The sequence below is a fragment of the Phoenix dactylifera genome, chromosome 14, assembly GCF_051530095.1.
Source record: "Phoenix dactylifera cultivar Ajwa chromosome 14, Ajwa_hap1_PhDact_Kaust_v1.1, whole genome shotgun sequence".
Taxonomy (NCBI): Eukaryota; Viridiplantae; Streptophyta; class Magnoliopsida; order Arecales; family Arecaceae; genus Phoenix; species Phoenix dactylifera.
The window spans coordinates 20538588-20558229 of record NC_143203.1 but is presented as its reverse complement, the minus strand read 5'-3'; the positions used below and the strand labels follow the sequence as shown (position 1 = coordinate 20558229).

Genomic DNA, 19642 nt, shown 5'->3' with positions numbered 1-19642 from the left:
TGTGATCTTAAATACGCGTAATTGGGAGTAGCTTGCAACCTTAGCTTTTCCGGGAGCATTCTATTTCTCTGCACGTTGCAAGAGCACTCCTTTTAAAGCTATGTTCTAGCGTTTTGAAGGAGGGGGTAAGCTCACAGGTGGTCGCAGTACTCGTTAACAGCTGGGTCTGGTATAAGGCTCGAGTCCTCATGTTTCTTCGCCGTCTTTCTTCCGGCGCTGCTATCGACAAACAGAACGAGAAAAAAAACGGAGCGTTTTTCGGGAGAGAAAAGGAGATTAGAAAGCGAGAAAGAGAGCGAGAGATGGAGAGATTGCAGATCTGGTTCTCCTTTGGAACCCTCACCATCATACTATCGCTCCTCTTCGTCTCCGCTCTTGCCGACGACGTCATCGTGCTCACCGACGCCAACTTCGAGAAGGAGGTCGGCCAAGATCGCGGTGCCCTCGTCGAGTTCTACGCCCCTTGGTATCCTCTACTCTCTTCGCTGCTGTGAGAATGTAGAAAGTATCGTCCAATCTCGTGAATCTGCTTTTGTCTTTGTTACTTTCCTTGCGTAATGATTCCTCGAGAATTTTGTGATCGGATTCTTAGGTTGCGGTAGTTGGCATCCGGGTGCGTGGATTTAGGGTTTTCATGCATGGATCTCGAGGTATTTGAGCTGGATGAGAGGGTGTTGACTTGATTTGGATGGAATTTCATTTTTTTCTTCTTCTTATAATTTACTTGAATGGATTATTTCGCGGCATTTGAAACTGTTCTGGAAGAAAACGTCAACTTCCCGTGTCATCTGATTGGTGTGATTTGTCGCTTTACTTGGTTGGGATTTGTGCTTGTAGGGGACAACTTGGTGCAAGGTTGAATGTTTGAGATGGTTTTTTATAACTATATGTTGTTTTATATTGAGTCTGTGCATGCAGTTGAAGCTCTCTAGGAGTCTAATTGTTTAATCTGTCAGGTGATGTCGTTAGAATTTGTACTTGTAGGAGACAACTTGGTGAAAAGGTTGAACCGTGGAGATGATTTATAACTTTATGTCGTTTCTTATCTGGTCTGTTCGTGCAGTTGAAGTTGCTGTTCCAATCTCATATATCTGTGCGTTATCTATCATCTAGGGATAATTTTATGCCTGGAGCACCTGCTGGCCTAAGATTTTCACATATTGATGTGTGATAGGCTTTGAATCCTGTAGATACTCTATGAGGACCTCTTGCACAGCCAGTCACGTGCTGCCATTTCATAGTGTAATCTCATGCCTATGCATAAGCATAGCAGTGCCCCTCTTTCGGGAATTTGTCGAAAAATGCCTCTTGTAGTGCTAATAATAGTTGGTCTTTTATTGGAAATAGCAAAGTTCTGTCTGTTTATTAATGGTTCACCTTTAAAAATTGGATGTGAGGTATTATTGGGTGATGTTGGTTTTATTGTGAATGTAGTTTCCTTTTTCTCTTGTTCTTTATGTTTCGAACCAATTTTAACAATATAAGGTCAACTTTAGCTATTTTGGTAGTTTGGTTAGCATAAATAACACTGAAGTAGTGATGGGGACATCAGAGCCCTTCATCCAGATGATCCTGAGCCCCCGGATTGAGTCAGACCTGTTTATTTGCATATTTATTTTATTTTATTTCTGGGTTTATTTGCATTTAGGGATTTATTTGTGGTTTATTTTATTTCTGGGTTTATTTGCATTTTAGGGCTTATTTGTGGTTTATTTGTGTTATTTGTGGGCTTATTAGGAGTTATTGTTGTGTAAGGGGGTTTATGCAAATTGTGTATTTGGGCCCTATATAAAAGGGACTATTTTCATGATTAGGGTTAATGAAGTGATTTAGAATTTTCTTCCCCTACGTCCTTTCTTCTCTTCTTCTCCTTTCCTCCTCTATTCTTCCTGCGTCTCTACAACCTCTTCTTCCTTCTCCTTCTCTTGTTCTTCCTTCTTCTCCTCTTTCCCCACACTGGTGCTGCATCAACTTGGTATCAGAGCCACGTCGGCTTTGCCCCTGCTGCCAAAGCCACGGTCCAGTGTTTCCTCTCTTCCTTTCTCTCTCGGTTTTCACCAGCCCCCCTCCCCTCTATCGGTTTTCACCAGAGACAAAAAAAAAAGAAAAAAAGAAAAGAGAAGAGAACAGCCCCTTCCTGGTTGGCCGTCCCTGTCTCTGTGCCCACACCCACCGCCGTCTCCCTTCACGACGCCGCCGTGCCGCTGGTTCGCCGCCGGAGGTCATCGCGCCCCACGGACACCCACCGTGCCACGACTTCCACGGTTCTGCCACCGTCGGTCCTGTGACCGATCGTCGGAAGAAGCCGCCGCCTGTCACCGCCGACCACGGATCGGCGACCGCGAACGCCATAGCCCCTCTGTTCGGGCGTTCCGCCGCAGCCGCCGAAGCGACCGGTTCGCCCTCCCGAATCGATCGGGAGGTTGAAGAAGAAATCAGGTAACGGGTAAGTCCTAAACCCGTTACCCACAACCCGGTAACCCGGGTCCAACAAGCAAAAAAAAAAAAAAAAAAAAAATTGCACGTGATCTGCACGTGCTGGGCTTCACCGTTGTCGGAGCGGGTTTCAACCGAAACCCGAACCCGTTAAGGTTCAAAAAAAAAAAAAAAAAAACCTTACCTCTGTCATTTTCTTCCTTCTTCCCTCTTTCCGTGGCCGCGCCGCCCGAGCCCAATCCACCTCCCGCCGCCGCCCAAGCTCGCACGCCGCGCCACCACCGCCTCTGCCGCGCCTTCACCGTCGTGCCGCCAGAGCCCGAGCCGCCGACCGCCTCCCGTCGCTGCCGCCGTTGCCTCCGTCCGACCGCCGCCTCTGCCGAGCGTGCCTACTCCGAGTGCCGCCAGCCTCCGGCACCTCCACCCGAGCCGTTGCCGCCCGAGGAACCTCCGGCACTGTTTCCGACCGTTCCCGCCTCCGCAGCACCTTTCTGATTTCGGCCACCATTTCCGCAGGGCCGTGCCAACCCCGCTGCCTGTTCCCCTCTTCATTACACGGGCCCAACTGCAACCACAGGCCCACGGCAGCATCCCCTTGGCATCCATTGCAGCCTTGCAATAATTTGGCTTCAGCAATCAGCTCCACTGAGTCCCTTGTGCTGCAGATCCAGACCCATCGCTTCAGCTAGCTCCACCCGGTGCCGACTTCGTGTTCGAGACTCCACAACGGATGCTTCTGGTTGACTGCATCCACCACAGGTAACAGGTTCTTCCTCCTTTTGGGCTTGTCTATCTAATTGTGTTCTAGTTCTCTTGCATGACAACCATAATTGAAAACTTACTTTCCTGTCATATTTTGAAATCCTGAACATATATTACCACACCCGTCCTATTCACCCTCTAAATCTAGATATTAAATTAGCATACCCTAGCGGCAGGATAGTTCTCAACATTCCTAGATCAGATTACTTTCGGACTTTGAACGACTGTAATACGTGTTTGCAACCTAATTTCTTATAGTGACTAATTTTCTGCCTTAATTTTGAAATAACCAAAGTGCAAATTAGTAATATTTAATTTTAAGTTATTTTTGTGAAAATTTGCTGATTGCCGAATTCATAGTAGATTGCATTAGTAGGTTGTCCTGCATTGCATTTAGTAAGTTAGGGTTCATTAGTAGCATTGCATATCATATCACCAACTAGAGTAGTCCCTGCATGCCAACCCGTAGTGGTAGAGAGTACCTCCTCACTGACTCTCAGACCCCTTTACCCACCATGGACCCCAGAGTTCTACAAGATATTTTGGAACAATTAGCTGCATTACGAGCTGATCAAGATGAATTCAAAAGAGAGATCCATGCTCTAGTCCAACACCCTAGGACTCCTGAATCGTCAACCCCAATCGCAGCTTATCCCGAGCTTGGTTTGACCACACCACCTGTAGCTTTTCCCCATCCCCCTAGGAACCAACTTCCTCCTGATCACCAGCGCGATCTTGACGAGCGACTACTTCGTACCGTACGAGTAGATGCTCCCACATTTACTGGTCAATTAGAACCGAGTGTGTACCTTGATTGGAGAGCAGCCATGGATAATTATTTTGAGTGGTACGACATGACTGATGATAGAAAAGTACGGTTTGCTAAAATGAAGCTTATTGGGCAAGCTCACTGGTACTGGCATAACGTTGAACATATGCGTGAGACCCAAAGGCTTCCTCGTATCACCACCTGGGAGGATATGAAAGAAAAACTGAATGAAAAGTATCTGCCATTCTCTTACCGACAACGCCTTATGGATAGGTGGCAGAAACTAACTCAAGGGACTTTAACCGTCGCCGATTACATTGCACGATTTGAAGAGTTTCACATGAGGTGCGGTGTAATCGAAGAGGAGACTGTTACTCTTTCTAGGTTCCGGGCAGGACTCCGCGAGGAGATTCAGAAAGAATTAATCCTCCGAGAGATTACCACCCTTGGCCAAGCATACCAGTTGGCTCAAGATGTAGATAGTTTCTTACAAGCCTCTGTAGTGAGGTGTACCGACCCTCGACCCATGGCCCCAGGAGCCCGACCTAATCAAAACTACCTCCCACAACCCAGGCAGCTTCCCAATCCTTCTAACCAGCCCGGCCCTAGCCAAGCACCGATTCGGACATCCCCGATACCTGTCCAGAACTCTTCAAATGATAAAGAAAAGGGCATACTAGGTCCCAATCCTCGTTCTAGAAGCTAAACCCAATGTTTCAGGTGCCAAAAGTTTGGCCATATCGCGTCCCAATGTAATGCCAAGACCTATCTAATGACTGAACTTGAAGTAGGAACCCAGGAGACTGAATGTGTCGAAGAAGTCTATGAACCAAACATCGAGGATTTTGTAGAAGACTTTGGAGACGAACAGACCGGGTTAGAGTTTATCCAGTCTGAACCCCAAAATGAGCCCACTGATCGGAATGACCAAAATCCTAGGCTTCATGTGGTTCGGTATACTCTAGCTCAAACCAAGACCGAACAAGATTGGCGTAGAACCTCCATATTTTACACGTTTCTTAAGATCAATGATAAAACATGCAAAATCCTATTTGATAGCGGGAGTTGCATCAACGCCATTGCGTCTGGAGTTGTTTCCCGCCTCGGCCTGAAATCTACCCCTCATCCCAACCCATATAAGGTAGCCTGGGTAGATAAGACATCCATCTCGGTGTCGGAAAGATGCCTTGTACCGATTCAATTCCTATCTTATAAAGACGAGATCTGGTGCGACTGCCTTCCGATGGACGTAGGTCAAGTCATTTTAGGGAGACCTTGGTTATACGATAGGGACGTCACACTTCATGGACGTTCGAATTCGTGTAGCTTTATGTTCCAGGGTCGGAAAATTGTACTGAACTCATTGCCTCCCCGAGAGCCCGCCTCTACAAAAAAGAGTGCTACCCTACGGAAAGATAAATCACTTCACATCATTACTTCGAACGAGGTAATGAAAGATATCGACAGCCAATCACCTGTGTTTAACCTTGTGGCTAGAGTTATCAATGTGGAGTCGAATCCTGAGCACCCACCCGCAGTAGTTTCCCTGTTGGAGGAGTTTCACTCTGTTTTCTCTCAGGATCTTCCAGATATACTTCCTCTGATGCGTGACCTCCAGCACGTCATTGACCTCATTCCTGGAGCATCCGTACCAACTCTTCTTCATCATAGGCTCAACCCAAACGACCACACCGAACTGAAATGTAAAGTTGACAAACTCCTCACTCGAGGGTATATTCATGAGAGTTTGAGCCCCTGTGCTATACCCACACTCCGCACCCCCAATAAAATTACGGTTAAGTATCGTTTTCCCATCCCTAGGCTGAACGACCTCTTAGATTTTATGTCTAGTGCCACGATCTCATGGCAAGATGTCAATATGGACTTCGTGTTGGGACTTCCTCGTACCTATATCAAGCACGATTCCATATTTATGGTTGTGGACCATTTTTCGGATATGGCGCCTTTTCTCCTATGTCCTAGGACTTCTAACAATTCTAGAGTTGCCAAACTTTATTTCAATGAAGTCGTTAGACCTCCTGACCTTCCAACACCTATTATGTCTGATAGAGATGTTAGATTCGTGAGTTCCTTTAGGAAAATTCTTGGACACATGATTGGCACTAAATTAAAATTTTCATCGGCCTATACTAGGACCTGGGATTTAGTGTTACCGACCGCCGAGTTTGCATATAATAGTTCGGTCAATAGGTCCTTAGGCGTGAGTCCTTTCGAAGTGGTGAATGAATATAAACCTAGGCAGCCCATAGACTTGATTCCCATGTCTCATCAACATAGAGTCTCTGAGTCTGCACAATCATTTGCTTCACACTTGCATTCATTGCATCAGGAGATCAGCAAACATTTTCACTCTAATAATTTAAAATATAAATCTCTTGCTGATTTGCACAGACGTTATAAAGAATTGAATGTAGGCGATCATGTCATGGTAAGAATTAGACCTGAACGACAACCTTCGGAAATGTTCAAAAAGTTGCAATCTCGTAGTGCGGGACCGTTCAAAGTTTTAAAGAAAATCAGTTCGAATGCTTATGTTGTAGATCTTCCTGAAGACTATGGGATTAGTGCGACATTTAATATTAAAGATTTAGTCCCATACAAGAAGTCCACATTCATTCCTTCTGATCCTTTTGTTGATACACCCGTTGTTGTTGATCACCCTGACCCAGCACCTGCTATTGAGCCTCCACCTCCAAAGTTTCATGCACGCAGAGAACACATAGAACATATATTAGATGAGCAGGTTATTTCTACCAGGAGAGGAAGCTACCAACGTTACCTTGTTCGGTGGAAAGGTCGAGCCGAATCAGATGTGACGTGGATTTCGCGAGCCGAGTTGCAGCGCCTTGACCCCGATCTTCTGGAGCAGTATGACAGCCGGCCAGACCTGTACTCGACGGGGTCGAGTTTTTCTCACCCGGGAGGAGTTGATGGGGACATCAGAGCCCTTCATCCAGATGATCTGAGCCCCCGGATTGAGTCAGACCTGTTTATTTGCATATTTATTTTATTTTATTTCTGGGTTTATTTGCATTTAGGGATTTATTTGTGGTTTATTTTATTTCTGGGTTTATTTGCATTTTAGGGCTTATTTGTGTTATTTGTGGGCTTATTAGGAGTTATTGTTGTGTAAGGGGGTTTATGCAAATTGTGTATTTGGGCCCTATATAAAAGGGACTATTTTCATGATTAGGGTTAATGAAGTGATTTGGAATTTTCTTCCCCTACGTCCTTTCTTCTCTTCTTCTCCTTTCCTCCTCTATTCTTCCTGCGTCTCTACAACCTCTTCTTCCTTCTCCTTCTCTTGTTCTTCCTTCTTCTCCTCTTTCCCCACACTGGTGCTGCATCAAGTAGCCAGCGAAAACTCTTATGGTAATGCTTTGTTTCTAGTTCTACATAGTTTCTCAAAACTCCTGCCACACTTTTCATTTTTTTATTGAAACTTTTCATTTTTCTTCTCTATAGAAGCTTCACTATTTATTTACCTATACTCTTGATGGCAGGTGTGGGCATTGTAAGAAGCTTGCTCCTGAATATGAAAAGCTCGGTTCAAGTTTTAAGAAGGCTAAATCCATTTTGATAGGAAAGGTCAGTCTTATTTCTAATTGCATGTATCTTTGGGTTTCTAGAACTCGTCAAATGTTTTGTCTAGCTCCAGACAGGTTTCAGCATGTGTGGGAGATGTATTTGCATTCTGGATTCATGTTTATGCACCCCTCCCCTCCCCCCTTTTGTCTTAAAGAAGATTCTCCTGAAAAGTCATTTCTATGCCTAGCTGACAGTCTATCAAATGTGCTAAAATTAAATGAAAAAGGATACTATAATAACAAATTTAGCTTTTTCAGCTTTGTCTTGACCATATTGGACAAATGGAAACCTGGCTGCTCCAGTGAATCTTTATACAACACTTCAGATTGTCTATCAAAATGTTGGTTTCACTTTAACTTCTGTTTGCCCTATATAGGTGGACTGCGATGAGCACAAGAGCTTATGTGGCAAATACGGGGTTTCAGGATACCCAACAATCCAATGGTTTCCAAAAGGCTCCTTGGAACCAAAAAAGTGAGTGTAATATCCTAACAGTTTTGCCCCAGCTTTTAATGCTTATTAAATCATTTGAGTTTAATATGGCTCCTCCGTATTTCTCTCATTTGAGTATTTATTGATTTATATGTGACACTAACAAATTGATATGATTATGGAGGTATGAAGGCCCACGAACTGCAGAAGCCCTTGTTGAATTTGTAAATAATGAAGGAGGTAATGTTTTAATTTGTGATGTGCAAGAGATTTGTTGGATTTCCATTCTTGCAACTAATAGATGTTGCATACAGTATATCTTTAGCATATCCAAAGTTATGGGGTGGAGACTGGTTATTATTAACAATCTTGGTTTTGTACAGAAGATTTGCTGCTTTTGTCGAAAGGAAAGTGATTAACTTATATGTATTTGAATTATATTTGCTTGTAAAAGTTACTATGCAAAGCTGGTGGATAAAGATGGCCTTGGTTGGTGATGCCTATCAATGTTTGTCATGGTCTGTGTTTGTCTCATCCAAGGTTTTCCCTGTTGGTGCTGGACCCTGTACAAGTAGCTTATCAGTAGGGTTAGGTTGGTGTAGTATGCCCCTGAACTGATGCATGGTACGGCGTTGGAGGTGAGATGCAGCTGTACCATGTACTGTAGCAGTAATGTATCAAGCCCCCCGTACTGTGCTGTTAGCATATCGGCTTGATATGGTATGCCTGGTACTGCATGGTATGTGTCGGTATAGAAATTTGCGGTCGCATTTATGTTACAATGGAATGAAATGGGCCACAAGCACTTGGCAGAATCTTATGTGATGGAAACTCAAGATTGTGTTCTCATTCTTCTTGTCCCACTGGCACAGTTGATGGGCTGTAAGATTAGCAATTCCAGTTGGCTTTTAGTGAAAGGAGCCTTGGTAAATTAAAGAATAATAGTGAGCTGTCATTTTTAGCAAGTGAAACTGAATGTGCCTTAGTTTGTTTATAAAACATTCATCAGAAGGGAAAACTGCTAAGCAAATGTACAATCAATGACAATGACATGCAATTATGCATGAATATTGGAGGGCTTTACTTGGTTGGCATCTAAAGATGGTGGTATTTTGCACGTGCGTTACATGTGGTTTATTCAAGAGAGAAAAAAATGTCTGATGGGTGGCTGTGATCCCACTGAATCACTGATCAAGATTATTTATACTATATTGATGAGTATACTACCTTTTTACACCCTCATGTACCTGCTGATTTTCTCTTGATTGTTTGAAAGGAAATAGAGAAAGGTTTAGAAAAAGGTATCCATCTAAAATGAGGAAATGAAGAAGTGGTCCCCAAGGAGGCCAATCATGAAATTTGAGATGAATACATTAATGCAGAGGTGGAAATGAGAAAAGCAAAGGGTGGAGTTGCATGTGCCTCACAACAGGAGTTTGCATTACATTAGGAAATATATTGAGATTTAGAGATGGTAACAAGGTGTTCTGATAACTTCTCAGTTTCTAAAGCTTTGATAGATTTCCTTGATGTGAACAACTAGAATGCCACAGACTGCTTTGCTGTCAATACAGAAAGTTGCTTCTTATCTGATCTTCATATGACAGATGAGGGTTCACAAGTCATCTAATAATATCTAGTCTACACATTATTAGAGCTCTGTCAACCAACACTCACCACTAAGATTCAGTCACATCTGGAAGGATTTTCAGTTATCGTTCTGCTTCAATCCACCACAGACATCTGAAGCAGTTACTTAAGGTTCAGATATGTTTTCTCGAACTGGATATGACTGGGGGATGACTTGAATTTGACAAGCAAAGTGGATCCATCTAACCTGATACACATTTCTAGTTAAAGATACATGGGTTGGTGCAGGCTGAGCTGTGCAAATGTACTGCTAATGAATCTTACCAAATCCAACTTTGTGCTGTTCGGAGATGGAATTGCTTAAAACATATAAAAAAACATAGTTATGCTTACATCTGACTTTATTTCATTTTTTAAATCATATTTGTATTTAGCACATCGGTATTAATTTTGTATTCTTCATGTATATTCATGAACCTAATCAAGAAGTATGCATATGTACTTATCACATAGTTTAGGAGGAAATTTATAACTTGTCAAGTGAAACAGAATCATAACTTTCTTTTTTTAAAAAATATTTTGCCCTGTTTTGCCTACTAATTGAAAAATGATTGCAATTCCTTTTCTTCTTTAAGTTAGAATTTTTGAAGGGCTGTAGATTATCCATCTTCAAGTACGGGAACTAGACAGCTCTGGATGAGATAAATGAGTACAATTTGTTTTGTCTGTATTAGGTGCAGTTGGCACATGTAATATTGCGGAGAGTCTGTTCTACAGTGTGCTGTAATCAATGTCACACATATGTATGCTACATGGCACATGATATATAGCTGAACTGTTAGGGATTTGAAGAGATGAAGAAATAGATGTAAATGAACTTCTTGCTTAATCCTTTAATCATTCTCCAACTAGTGTCTGGCATGTTCCATTCATGTGCTTTCTTCCTAGTTTGGACTGCTGACCTTTTTCTGGCATGCTTGCATGTAACGTTGATAGTGGACCTTGCAGCAGTCATTATGCTTGAATTGTCTCTATTTTGCTCCTGTTCATATTTTTCTCGATTCTTATGCACTTGTGGCTTAAAAAGGATAAAGGGAATTCTGTCATTTACTGCTCACCCCGTTATCCCATGTGTTTGTACATATAATAATTATTTTCCTATTATCCAGTTTTATGAGCTCAAAAAATTCCTTTTGTCATCATGTTTCATGGATAGTTCTGTCACCTGGTTGTCAATAAGTGGATAGAAAAGGGTTGACATTACCTGACAGATTTATTAGTCAATGATTACAGGGACCAACATAAAGGTGGCAACTATTCCTTCCAGTGTATTAGTACTGACATCAGATAACTTCAACCAGGTTGTCCTTGATGAAACTAAAGATGTCCTTGTGGAGTTTTATGCGCCATGGTTAGTTTACCTTTGTGACTGATCGCCCAGCTATGTTCATTTCATTCAATTTTTTACCCGTTGACATATAATCTTGTGCTTGATATTTCAACAGGTGTGGTCATTGCAAAAACCTTGCTCCTGTAAGTAGATGAATGAAACCTCTAAAAGCTGTAAAAAGAATGGTCCACTTATGTTTTGTAGCTTTACTTGTAGACATATGAGAAGGTAGCTACTGCTTACAAGTTGGAAGAGGATGTTGTAATCGCTAACATTGATGCTGACAAATACAAGGATTTGGCTGAAAAGTGAGTGCAAGAATTTACAGTTATGTTTACTAGTAACCAAAATTTTAAGACTAGCAGATATCATAATTATACATGTCTTCTTTCGAATGCTTAGTATTTCAGCATAAATGTGGTTCCTTAGTTCAGATTCATTACCTTGAGATCAGTAATCAAGGGGTGTACCTGCTGACTGCAATCAGAAATAAAGTTGCTAGCAGAATATTGCATTTCAATGTTTCATTTCAGCCCTAACTGACTAGGATCTAATCATGATTCATTATGTTGTTGATTGCCAATTTTCAATGTCATTTAGGTTCTTTTCCATGCGCCCATCTAGAGAGCTTTCTCATAAAATCTTTGATGTGCACTTTGCATTCAAAGGAGGCATGATTTTCACTTTGTTTGGCCCCTTCAAGGCTGCAAGCATTAATAGATTATTTTATTTGGAATGAAAAAAATCTTTAAATGCACAGCTGGAAATGCACAGTAACCATTCTAACAAGCTTTATTCACTTTATAGCATTGGTTTTGCATATCCTGTTTTGCATTTCATTCAGAAAAGGCTGTTTCCTTCATGTTTACATTTTAATAAAACAAAGTGTTTCGATTCTCTTTCTCCGACACTATGATCCAAAATCTGTGCCCATTTCTTGACGTCCATTTAAATGAACAAACCATTTCATCTGGTTCTCTAATGTCTGATCTTTATTGTTCTTGTGGATGGTTTCTTTAATTGTATTCATTTCTTGCTTGTTACTCCTACTATGCTATATCCATCTCTTTATTTTCTATTTCCTTGGAAAAAGCAATTCTTGCAACAGCAATTGCATGTAATGTATTGGCATGATATCTTTTTAAAGTATCTTGACATATATGATAGAATTGACACAAATAGAAACATAATCTAGTGTTATCCTGTTGTGGCTTTACAAATTCCATTTCTTGGTTCCTACTCATTGCCATGGCCTCCAAAATATAATTATTAAAAAATAGGTCCTATATATTTTTTTTGAAATCTCATTTGCCTCTTATATTTACACAACTGAGTACTCATTTCTTTTTTAATTTCCAGCAGTTTTTGTGTTGGACTGATTGGATGTGTTTCTTTATCTTCTTGTGTTATGGAACTGTTCATTTCATAAAAAAGCAAGGATTCAAATCCCTTGATATGGGGATGTCCTGATTTTCTCGTGGAATGGTACACCCCATGTATCATCTTGTCCCAATCCTTGGGACAGGGTGGTATCATCCACATGGATTTTCCATGGATTGAGAGGGGCGAAATGGGCATAAAAGCCCCAAATAAACCACCTACCACTGTTTATGGTGCACAAAAGCCGCTATAGTGCTGGAACAAAGGGGGGAGGAACCCTAACTCCTCTCCTTTAGCTGTTGTTCCCTAGCCCTCCCCTGCAACAACCACCCCACCTTCCCTTACTCGGCTCGGAGGTGGGAGGTTGTGGAGGAGTGGCCTGCATAGCACCCTCACCTTTTCCTTACTGGAGGTCAGTGCTCCCACTGCATCTTCTTCCTTCTCTGCATCGCCTGGCCCCTGTACCATGTTGTTTTGATAACCCAATGCCTGTACCAGGGCTGGTTTTCTATCAGTTTGGTATGGTACCAGTGGTACTGTCCGATTCTGACAGTATGTCAACTCTAGCAAAAAGGTCTTGGTGTTTCTCACTTACTAGTCATTTTGACTGGAACCCTGTTCAATCTGCTTTCCACTATAAATTCCCACTACATTCTGATTTGACTATTTTTACATGTTTATTATAGAGCATATTCTATGATTTAATGGTCGATATCTTTCCCTGTTTCTAGCTACCATAAACACTAAATTGTCCACAAATATCCTGCAACAAAAGGCTTTCCTCGTAATGAAATCTTTGAGCTGGCCGTGGTTTTGGCCTATGCTGAAGTTGGGCCGCATGCCAGTGGCTCTATACTTTTCATTGTTCTCCATGCAGAAAATTTTGATGTATCAAGTTACAACAGGATGAGGTGAACAGATCTAGAAATAACTTCATGCAATTACCTTTGGCAACAATCATGTCTCACTAATTTTATCCCAGATTTATCTTCAACCGTATTTTAGCAACTTTGGAAACTCTTTGATACATCTCACAAGCTTCATTTCTAGTTACTTCGTAAACCAATCAAATTAGAGCATTTGTCTGGTAGCTTGAAAATGCCTCTCCTTCCATTTAACCATAGCGCCAACCAAAATGTATTATCCTGTGGGAACTGCTTTAGGGCATGATCCAACGGTCTCTGAGACTTCTTTTCCCTGTCAACATGGTGTTAACCCTCTGAGTTTGTGCTGATTTTTGTAGCCAAGTTAACCTTGCAAGAGGGAGACTTGAGAAAAAATCTGGGAGGTCAGCTTGTAGGTAGAAGGACTAGCATGTGTCCATGTCAAGTCCTGCTGGAGGCTGGATGAGAAGTGGAAAAGGCAAACTTTGATGTAGGGCATTATATTCTTGTTTGAATTTCAGCACAATCACCTTTCTGCTCATCTTCATATAGTTCCGACTTAATTCAAGTCAGCATTTAATATGATCCGGTGGGGGGGGGGGGGGGGACGGGTTATGTTTTTCTAACGACAAGAACACTGATTGGATATGTAATGAGGAGATTTTTATGCTGTTTTGCAAGAAAGTAATCTTGGAAGTGCCAGAAGGAACAGGTTTGAGACTAAATTAACTTTTGGTGTTTCATTTATCTTGTTTAGATTGATTTTTCATTGTTTTCCTCTTCTCGAAGCAGGGAGACGTCATAAAAATACAAGTCCTATTATTAGCATGAGCTTGGTTGTGAACTTCTAACTTGAAAACACACATGCATAGAGCTTACCATTGATTGCCCTGTTTTGCATCTTATATCAGGGCATTATCAATGGCTTCTGTAGGGAAATTTCTTGAAAATGGCTTCTGTAGGGAAATTTTTAAAAATCAATACAATGAAGCATAGTTTTTTGCTTCTAAAAAATTTTACTATGTAATAGAGTTTATTTTGAAATCTTTCAGACATCATAAATTTTTTATAATTTAATTTTAATTGCTATGACTATTTTGCTTTATTCACACTGTGCATATGATGTAATTCAGGTATGGAGTTAGTGGTTATCCTACATTAAAGTTTTTCCCAAAGGGCAACAAAGCTGGTGAAGACTACGATGGTGGCCGGGACTTGGGTGCCTTTGTTAAATTCATCAATGAGAAGTGTGGCACAAGCCGTGATGAAAAAGGAAAACTTACTTCGCAGGTTTGTAGAAGATAGGAATTTGAAAACCTACATTTTTCGTATTTTGTCAAAGAATTTTCTTTAATAATTAAACTTTAATTACTGTAGGCTGGTATTGTAGCAAGCTTAGATGCTTTGGTGAAGGAATTTGTCAGTGCTAGTAATGACAAGCGGAAAGCAATTGTATCTCAGATGGAAGAGGAGGTTGAGAAACTCAAGGGTTCTTCTGCAAGGTAACATCTTTTCCTGGTTGAATCTTCAATAGTCATTGCATTGATATATATTGATTAATGAATTTGAAATTTGTTGTCAATTTGATTTTGCAACACTGGTCCTGATTTTTTTCTTATCGCTATACTTCCTGTAAATGTTCTATTGTTTTTTCTCTGTTTTGTCGGACCATGCAATGAATAAAAAACCATCCCTGTTCTGAGAAGCATGCTTATTATCAGATAATTGTCATTGCTAAAATAAAATAGTGCCTTATTCATATGCTTACCATGTTGAATGGCTAAGATGTGGGCTGCTGCACTCATCACTTTTGGTATTCTACTTTTGTGTCCTTTATATTCTAGTGAGAATAAGATTTCTTTGGTTTCTTAGCCAGGCTGCTAAGCTAGTCATCCCTGAGCCAAAAAGGTGTTTACTAAGAAATGATTTAACCGAATCACACTAAAGGAATGTATTCCATGGATGCCAAGGTAAATTCACTTGACACAGAATGGTGCTTGTATCTCTTTTTCCTACAAAGGAGATGAATATTATAGAGAAAACTTGCTTTTCTTGAGGGATGGTCAATTGTAAGAGCTTTGACACAGAAGCTGACCTTAAAAACTGTTTTGAAGATTTAGTGGGGACCATTGACTTCAATTCTAGGTGTCTAGGGAATTTATTTCCTAGTTTACTTAATGTTAGCAATGCAAATAGCAATTCACCAATTATTTTAATCTTGCAATTCCTTGTATATGGAAATCTTCATGAATATGTGAAATGAAAGTGAACTATCTGGTTTCATTTTGGGATAGTTTCTATTAGATGTGTGGTTTGAATATCATTGATTATCTCAAAGTGCTTCATTCTCCAAAACTTCCAAATTACAACCAACCCTCTACAAAGTCAAGCGTAATCTCATCTGAAGAATTCTTCAAAAGCTAGTGATCTTAAAATTCAATTAGACATATGTATATAACTGTAGATTTGCTTAATTGTTAATCTCCAAAAATCTATCAAAATACCCAATATTAAAATCTCTATCCTTCTGCATGAAGTCAGAGGACTTTACTCCTTATTCCTTTGCAGAATCTGTCTCCACAATTTTTCCTACACTGAACCTTATTTTTTTACAATCATGAATCCCCTTGATCGAACATACCATGGTACATATGGCATACCACCCTGTATTGCAAGCTGTACTGCTTGTATTGGTAAATCATGAGCAGATACAGTGGCATATGACAGTACGTACTGTGCCAGTACCTAACTGGTGCACCCTCGCAGGAGGGTACCTCAGACCTTCAATAAAATCAGATTAGGCCTGGGCACCATGTTTCAGTGGGTTGGGTAGGCATGGGTTGACCTCGGTACAGCCCTTACTTGGGCCCTTTATCCTTCGGTCAAATGGAAAAAGTACATATTATGTTTCCTCCTCATGTGGATATTGGAATATGTTCCAGTGGGAATTATTTGACATCATATCTCTTCAGGGACCTTAAGGGGGAATGAAGCATGGACTGTTGAGCTTTTATTGCAATTCTGGTGATTGGGAGGTAGGGTATGTGGCCCCACTATGCCATGTTTTGTTGCTTTAGACTAGGCATGGATGGAATATCGGATGCATGCAAGTTTTTTTTTTTTTAAAGAACTTTATATATATATATTTATTATGGGAAAACTTCTAAATTAATTATTCATGCAATTGAATTGTGTTTACAAAGTTTGCAGTATTCCAGAATATGTGGTGCATTAACTTATCACCAATTTTGCAAGGTGTCATTCTTTTGGCAGTCAATATTAGAGCTTAAAATCAATTTGATTTATGTTTGCTTTCACTGTGGATGCTTATAAGGTCTTGATCTCCTTGACTAAACCAAGCAACATCATTACATCCAAGGTTTGAAGTTTCAGCCAAAACCGATAGTGGTTCAGTTTTGGAGGTTTTGGTTGAGAGTGGTCCGAAACTGATTGAAATTTTCAGTTTCGTGTTTCAGCCAGTTTAGGCCAAGTTTTGGTAGTTTCCATTGAAACCTACTGAAACTAATATCTTGATACTTTTTCTTATTTGACAGGTATATGTGTTAAATATTTTGTAAAGTTTGTACAATTTGTTAATACTATTCAATATCATATGTATTTAAAACTCCAATAATCTAATTTATGTTATTTTTGGCTACATTTTTTTATTATAGTGTGAAAGATGCAATTTTGATGAGTATCTTCACTGATGATTCTTATTGTTCTTTTCTACTTTAATGATTTTTCTTCTCTTTTCTAGGCTAAAACAAAATATTGACATAAAATTGGTTTTTGTTTGGGTGGATAATTGTTTGGATGGGTTGCTAAAAAATAGAATATAATGAAATATGCTCAAATGGTTTTTCTTATGCTTAGGATCATAATTGGACAATGACCTTTTACTCTAGATTATTAAAATAAGATAAAATGAAATATGCTTAGACAAAAGTTTAGTTAAATATAAAAATCAAAGCAAATATAAAATCAGGACACTTGAGAAATGTGGATGAAAATTATAAAATTAGAAAAGCATAGGATAATTATAAAAATTAGAGAGAAATATAATATATTTAATATATCAAGCTTTAAAACAATTTAGTTCTGAACTGCTGAAACTACACAAATATGATCCTGAAAAACTCTGATGATGTAAAGCAACTCTTCTTGATTTTTTCTTAGTTTTCTTATTATGATAGTTTTCTTGACATTTTTTTTTTGCGGAAGCTCTGAAAGTCAAACTTCTGAAAGCAAGACTACCCAGAGAGCTGAAACCAAAAACAAAACAGAGCTTTAAAACCTTGATTACCTCCATGTCTAGTGATGTCTCCACTTGCACTGCCATGTAGTTGGAATCTAAGTTGACTTTTCATTTATACCATGAATGTCAGGTTTGGTAAGACATATTTGAAGATTGCAAAAAGCTGCATTGACAAAGGTTCTGACTATGCCAAAAATGAAATTGAGCGGCTTCAACGCATGATGGATAAGGTGGGACGACAATCTTTTCTGTTCCTTTTAATTTGCCAGGAAATGAATCTCAGATATATTAGACATTTCTAGGATGTTATTTGATTTCCTAACATCGAGAAATATACACTTTTTGTCTGGTGGCAGTCAATCAGCCCTTCCAAGGCAGACGAGTTCATCATCAAGAAGAACATCCTATCAACTTTTGCTGCTTAGGGGCATGCAGGCTTCTTTGATACTTAAAAACATTTTCCAGACAAATTTTGAGATTTGCATCTTTATAACCAAGTGAGTTATGTGCAGCAGGGCCTCGTGTTAGACGTTGCAGTTTGCATAATCATATGCAATTACCAATGATCTCCATTGCGTTTTGTTTTTAAATGACTCGATCTTGACTTACAGAGATAGGCTTACCATAAAACAAACAGGGCAGATCCTTGCATTTATGTTGTCTCTATTTTCTGAAGAGCAGCTTCTTTTGCATCTCTGAAGAGCAATTGGAAGTGATATCCTTGTGTAGGGCAATTTGTGGCAGAATTTGTCAATCTTTTACTTGTCAGAATATTCTGACTGTCCTGGTTGTTCCTGGTTGGATTAGATGTTGAGATTAAGTTACAGGAAATTGGACTAAGTTTAGGTTTAATCAGTGTTAAATACAATCTGACCCAGTAGGAAATTGGATTAAGTATGGATTTAATTGGTGTTTCCACATAGGAAACTGGTAAGTTCTGGATCTAATTGGGATGCTGGAGTAAGGAATGTGCAACCTGATTACCATCTCCCTCCGCACGAGTCAAGAAACAAACCAACAACCGAAAAACACATGCAAATTGTACCAATATCAAAAGATCTCCTGAGATGGATTTAAAACAATGGATAACTTCTGAAAAATCCCGTTTAGTATTAAGCACTCAGAATCCCCTTTCTTTAATTTGTCTCTTGTGACAATTCCCAACCTAGTCAAAAACAATTAGAAAAGGTAGCCCTATCCGATTCCGTTACAGGTTGCCATGGGACTTCGAGGAAAACTCCAAAAAGGATGTTCTGGATTTTCTCCGTATGCAAAGTTTGTAATATCCTGTGTCTCTTTATGTATTCCCTGAAATACAAATTCATTGCTGTGCTATCATATTATCCATGTCGCAACCATAGATTTGCTTCTCAATTAGGTCATGGAAGCTAGAGGAATGAAATAATTGAGAAAAAACTGGAAATCATTAGCAGAAACAAAAGATTGAGGCATTGGATATTCCTCAACCATCCTATTCTCCAAATATCTCGTCAATCGTCAGGTAAACCTCCACATGCCCGTTTAGTTGCCTGCAAATGAGCATCCCAACTCAAGCCGGACCAGTGAGAGCCCATTTCAGCATTTCGATCGGCCCGTTTAGGGAAAAAGGGATCGAAGTGGTCTTGGCCCAAGAGAAGCCGAAGTCACCGTAAGGAGGTACTCCTGGACAACCAATTTCGGACAAATTAGCAGCATATTTCTCATTGGCATCAGTTCCAAAAGCATCAACAAGCAATTGATAAATTAATGATATGATTGGATACTGAACCAAATTGCTAATGGTATACCTCGAATAGCTTAAACTACAATATATAAAAATGGACTCAAAAATATCTTAGTGAACGCGACTACAATTGAGTAGAGTTCCTAAAGCAACAGATTATGACCTCTGTTGTTGCTAGAATTTGGATTGAGATCAGTTGCTTCTAAGGTCGGCCGCCTGAGGTGAAGATAAGGTCGGCCTAGAGCCGAGAAAAGATTTCAAAAGACAGAAGGCTCGTTGATTGCTCTCCGAAATACAAATTCGACCTAGAATGAAGTTCTATCGCTGGAAGGTTTTCGGGGGATCCTCCGATCTCCAGTCAGTCAAATTCTCGAACAACAATGGATGAATAAGAGAGAAATGATTACTT

At 40.1% G+C, this 19642-nt stretch overlaps 1 protein-coding gene across 1 annotated transcript; it reads left to right on the top strand.

The window, feature by feature from the left end:
* The first annotated feature begins 128 nt into the window (after positions 1-128).
* LOC103712637 (putative protein disulfide-isomerase A6) lies at positions 129-18100 on the top strand. Its single transcript, XM_088710914.1, has 11 exons — positions 129-466; positions 7492-7576; positions 7953-8050; positions 8193-8248; positions 10892-11009; positions 11104-11131; positions 11205-11296; positions 14386-14542; positions 14630-14754; positions 17641-17740; positions 17867-18100. Exons 1-11 carry the CDS (start codon positions 189-191, stop codon positions 17933-17935), a joined length of 1206 nt encoding a protein of 401 aa, XP_088567040.1. The 5' UTR covers positions 129-188; the 3' UTR covers positions 17936-18100.
* Positions 18101-19642: the final 1542 nt, after the last annotated feature.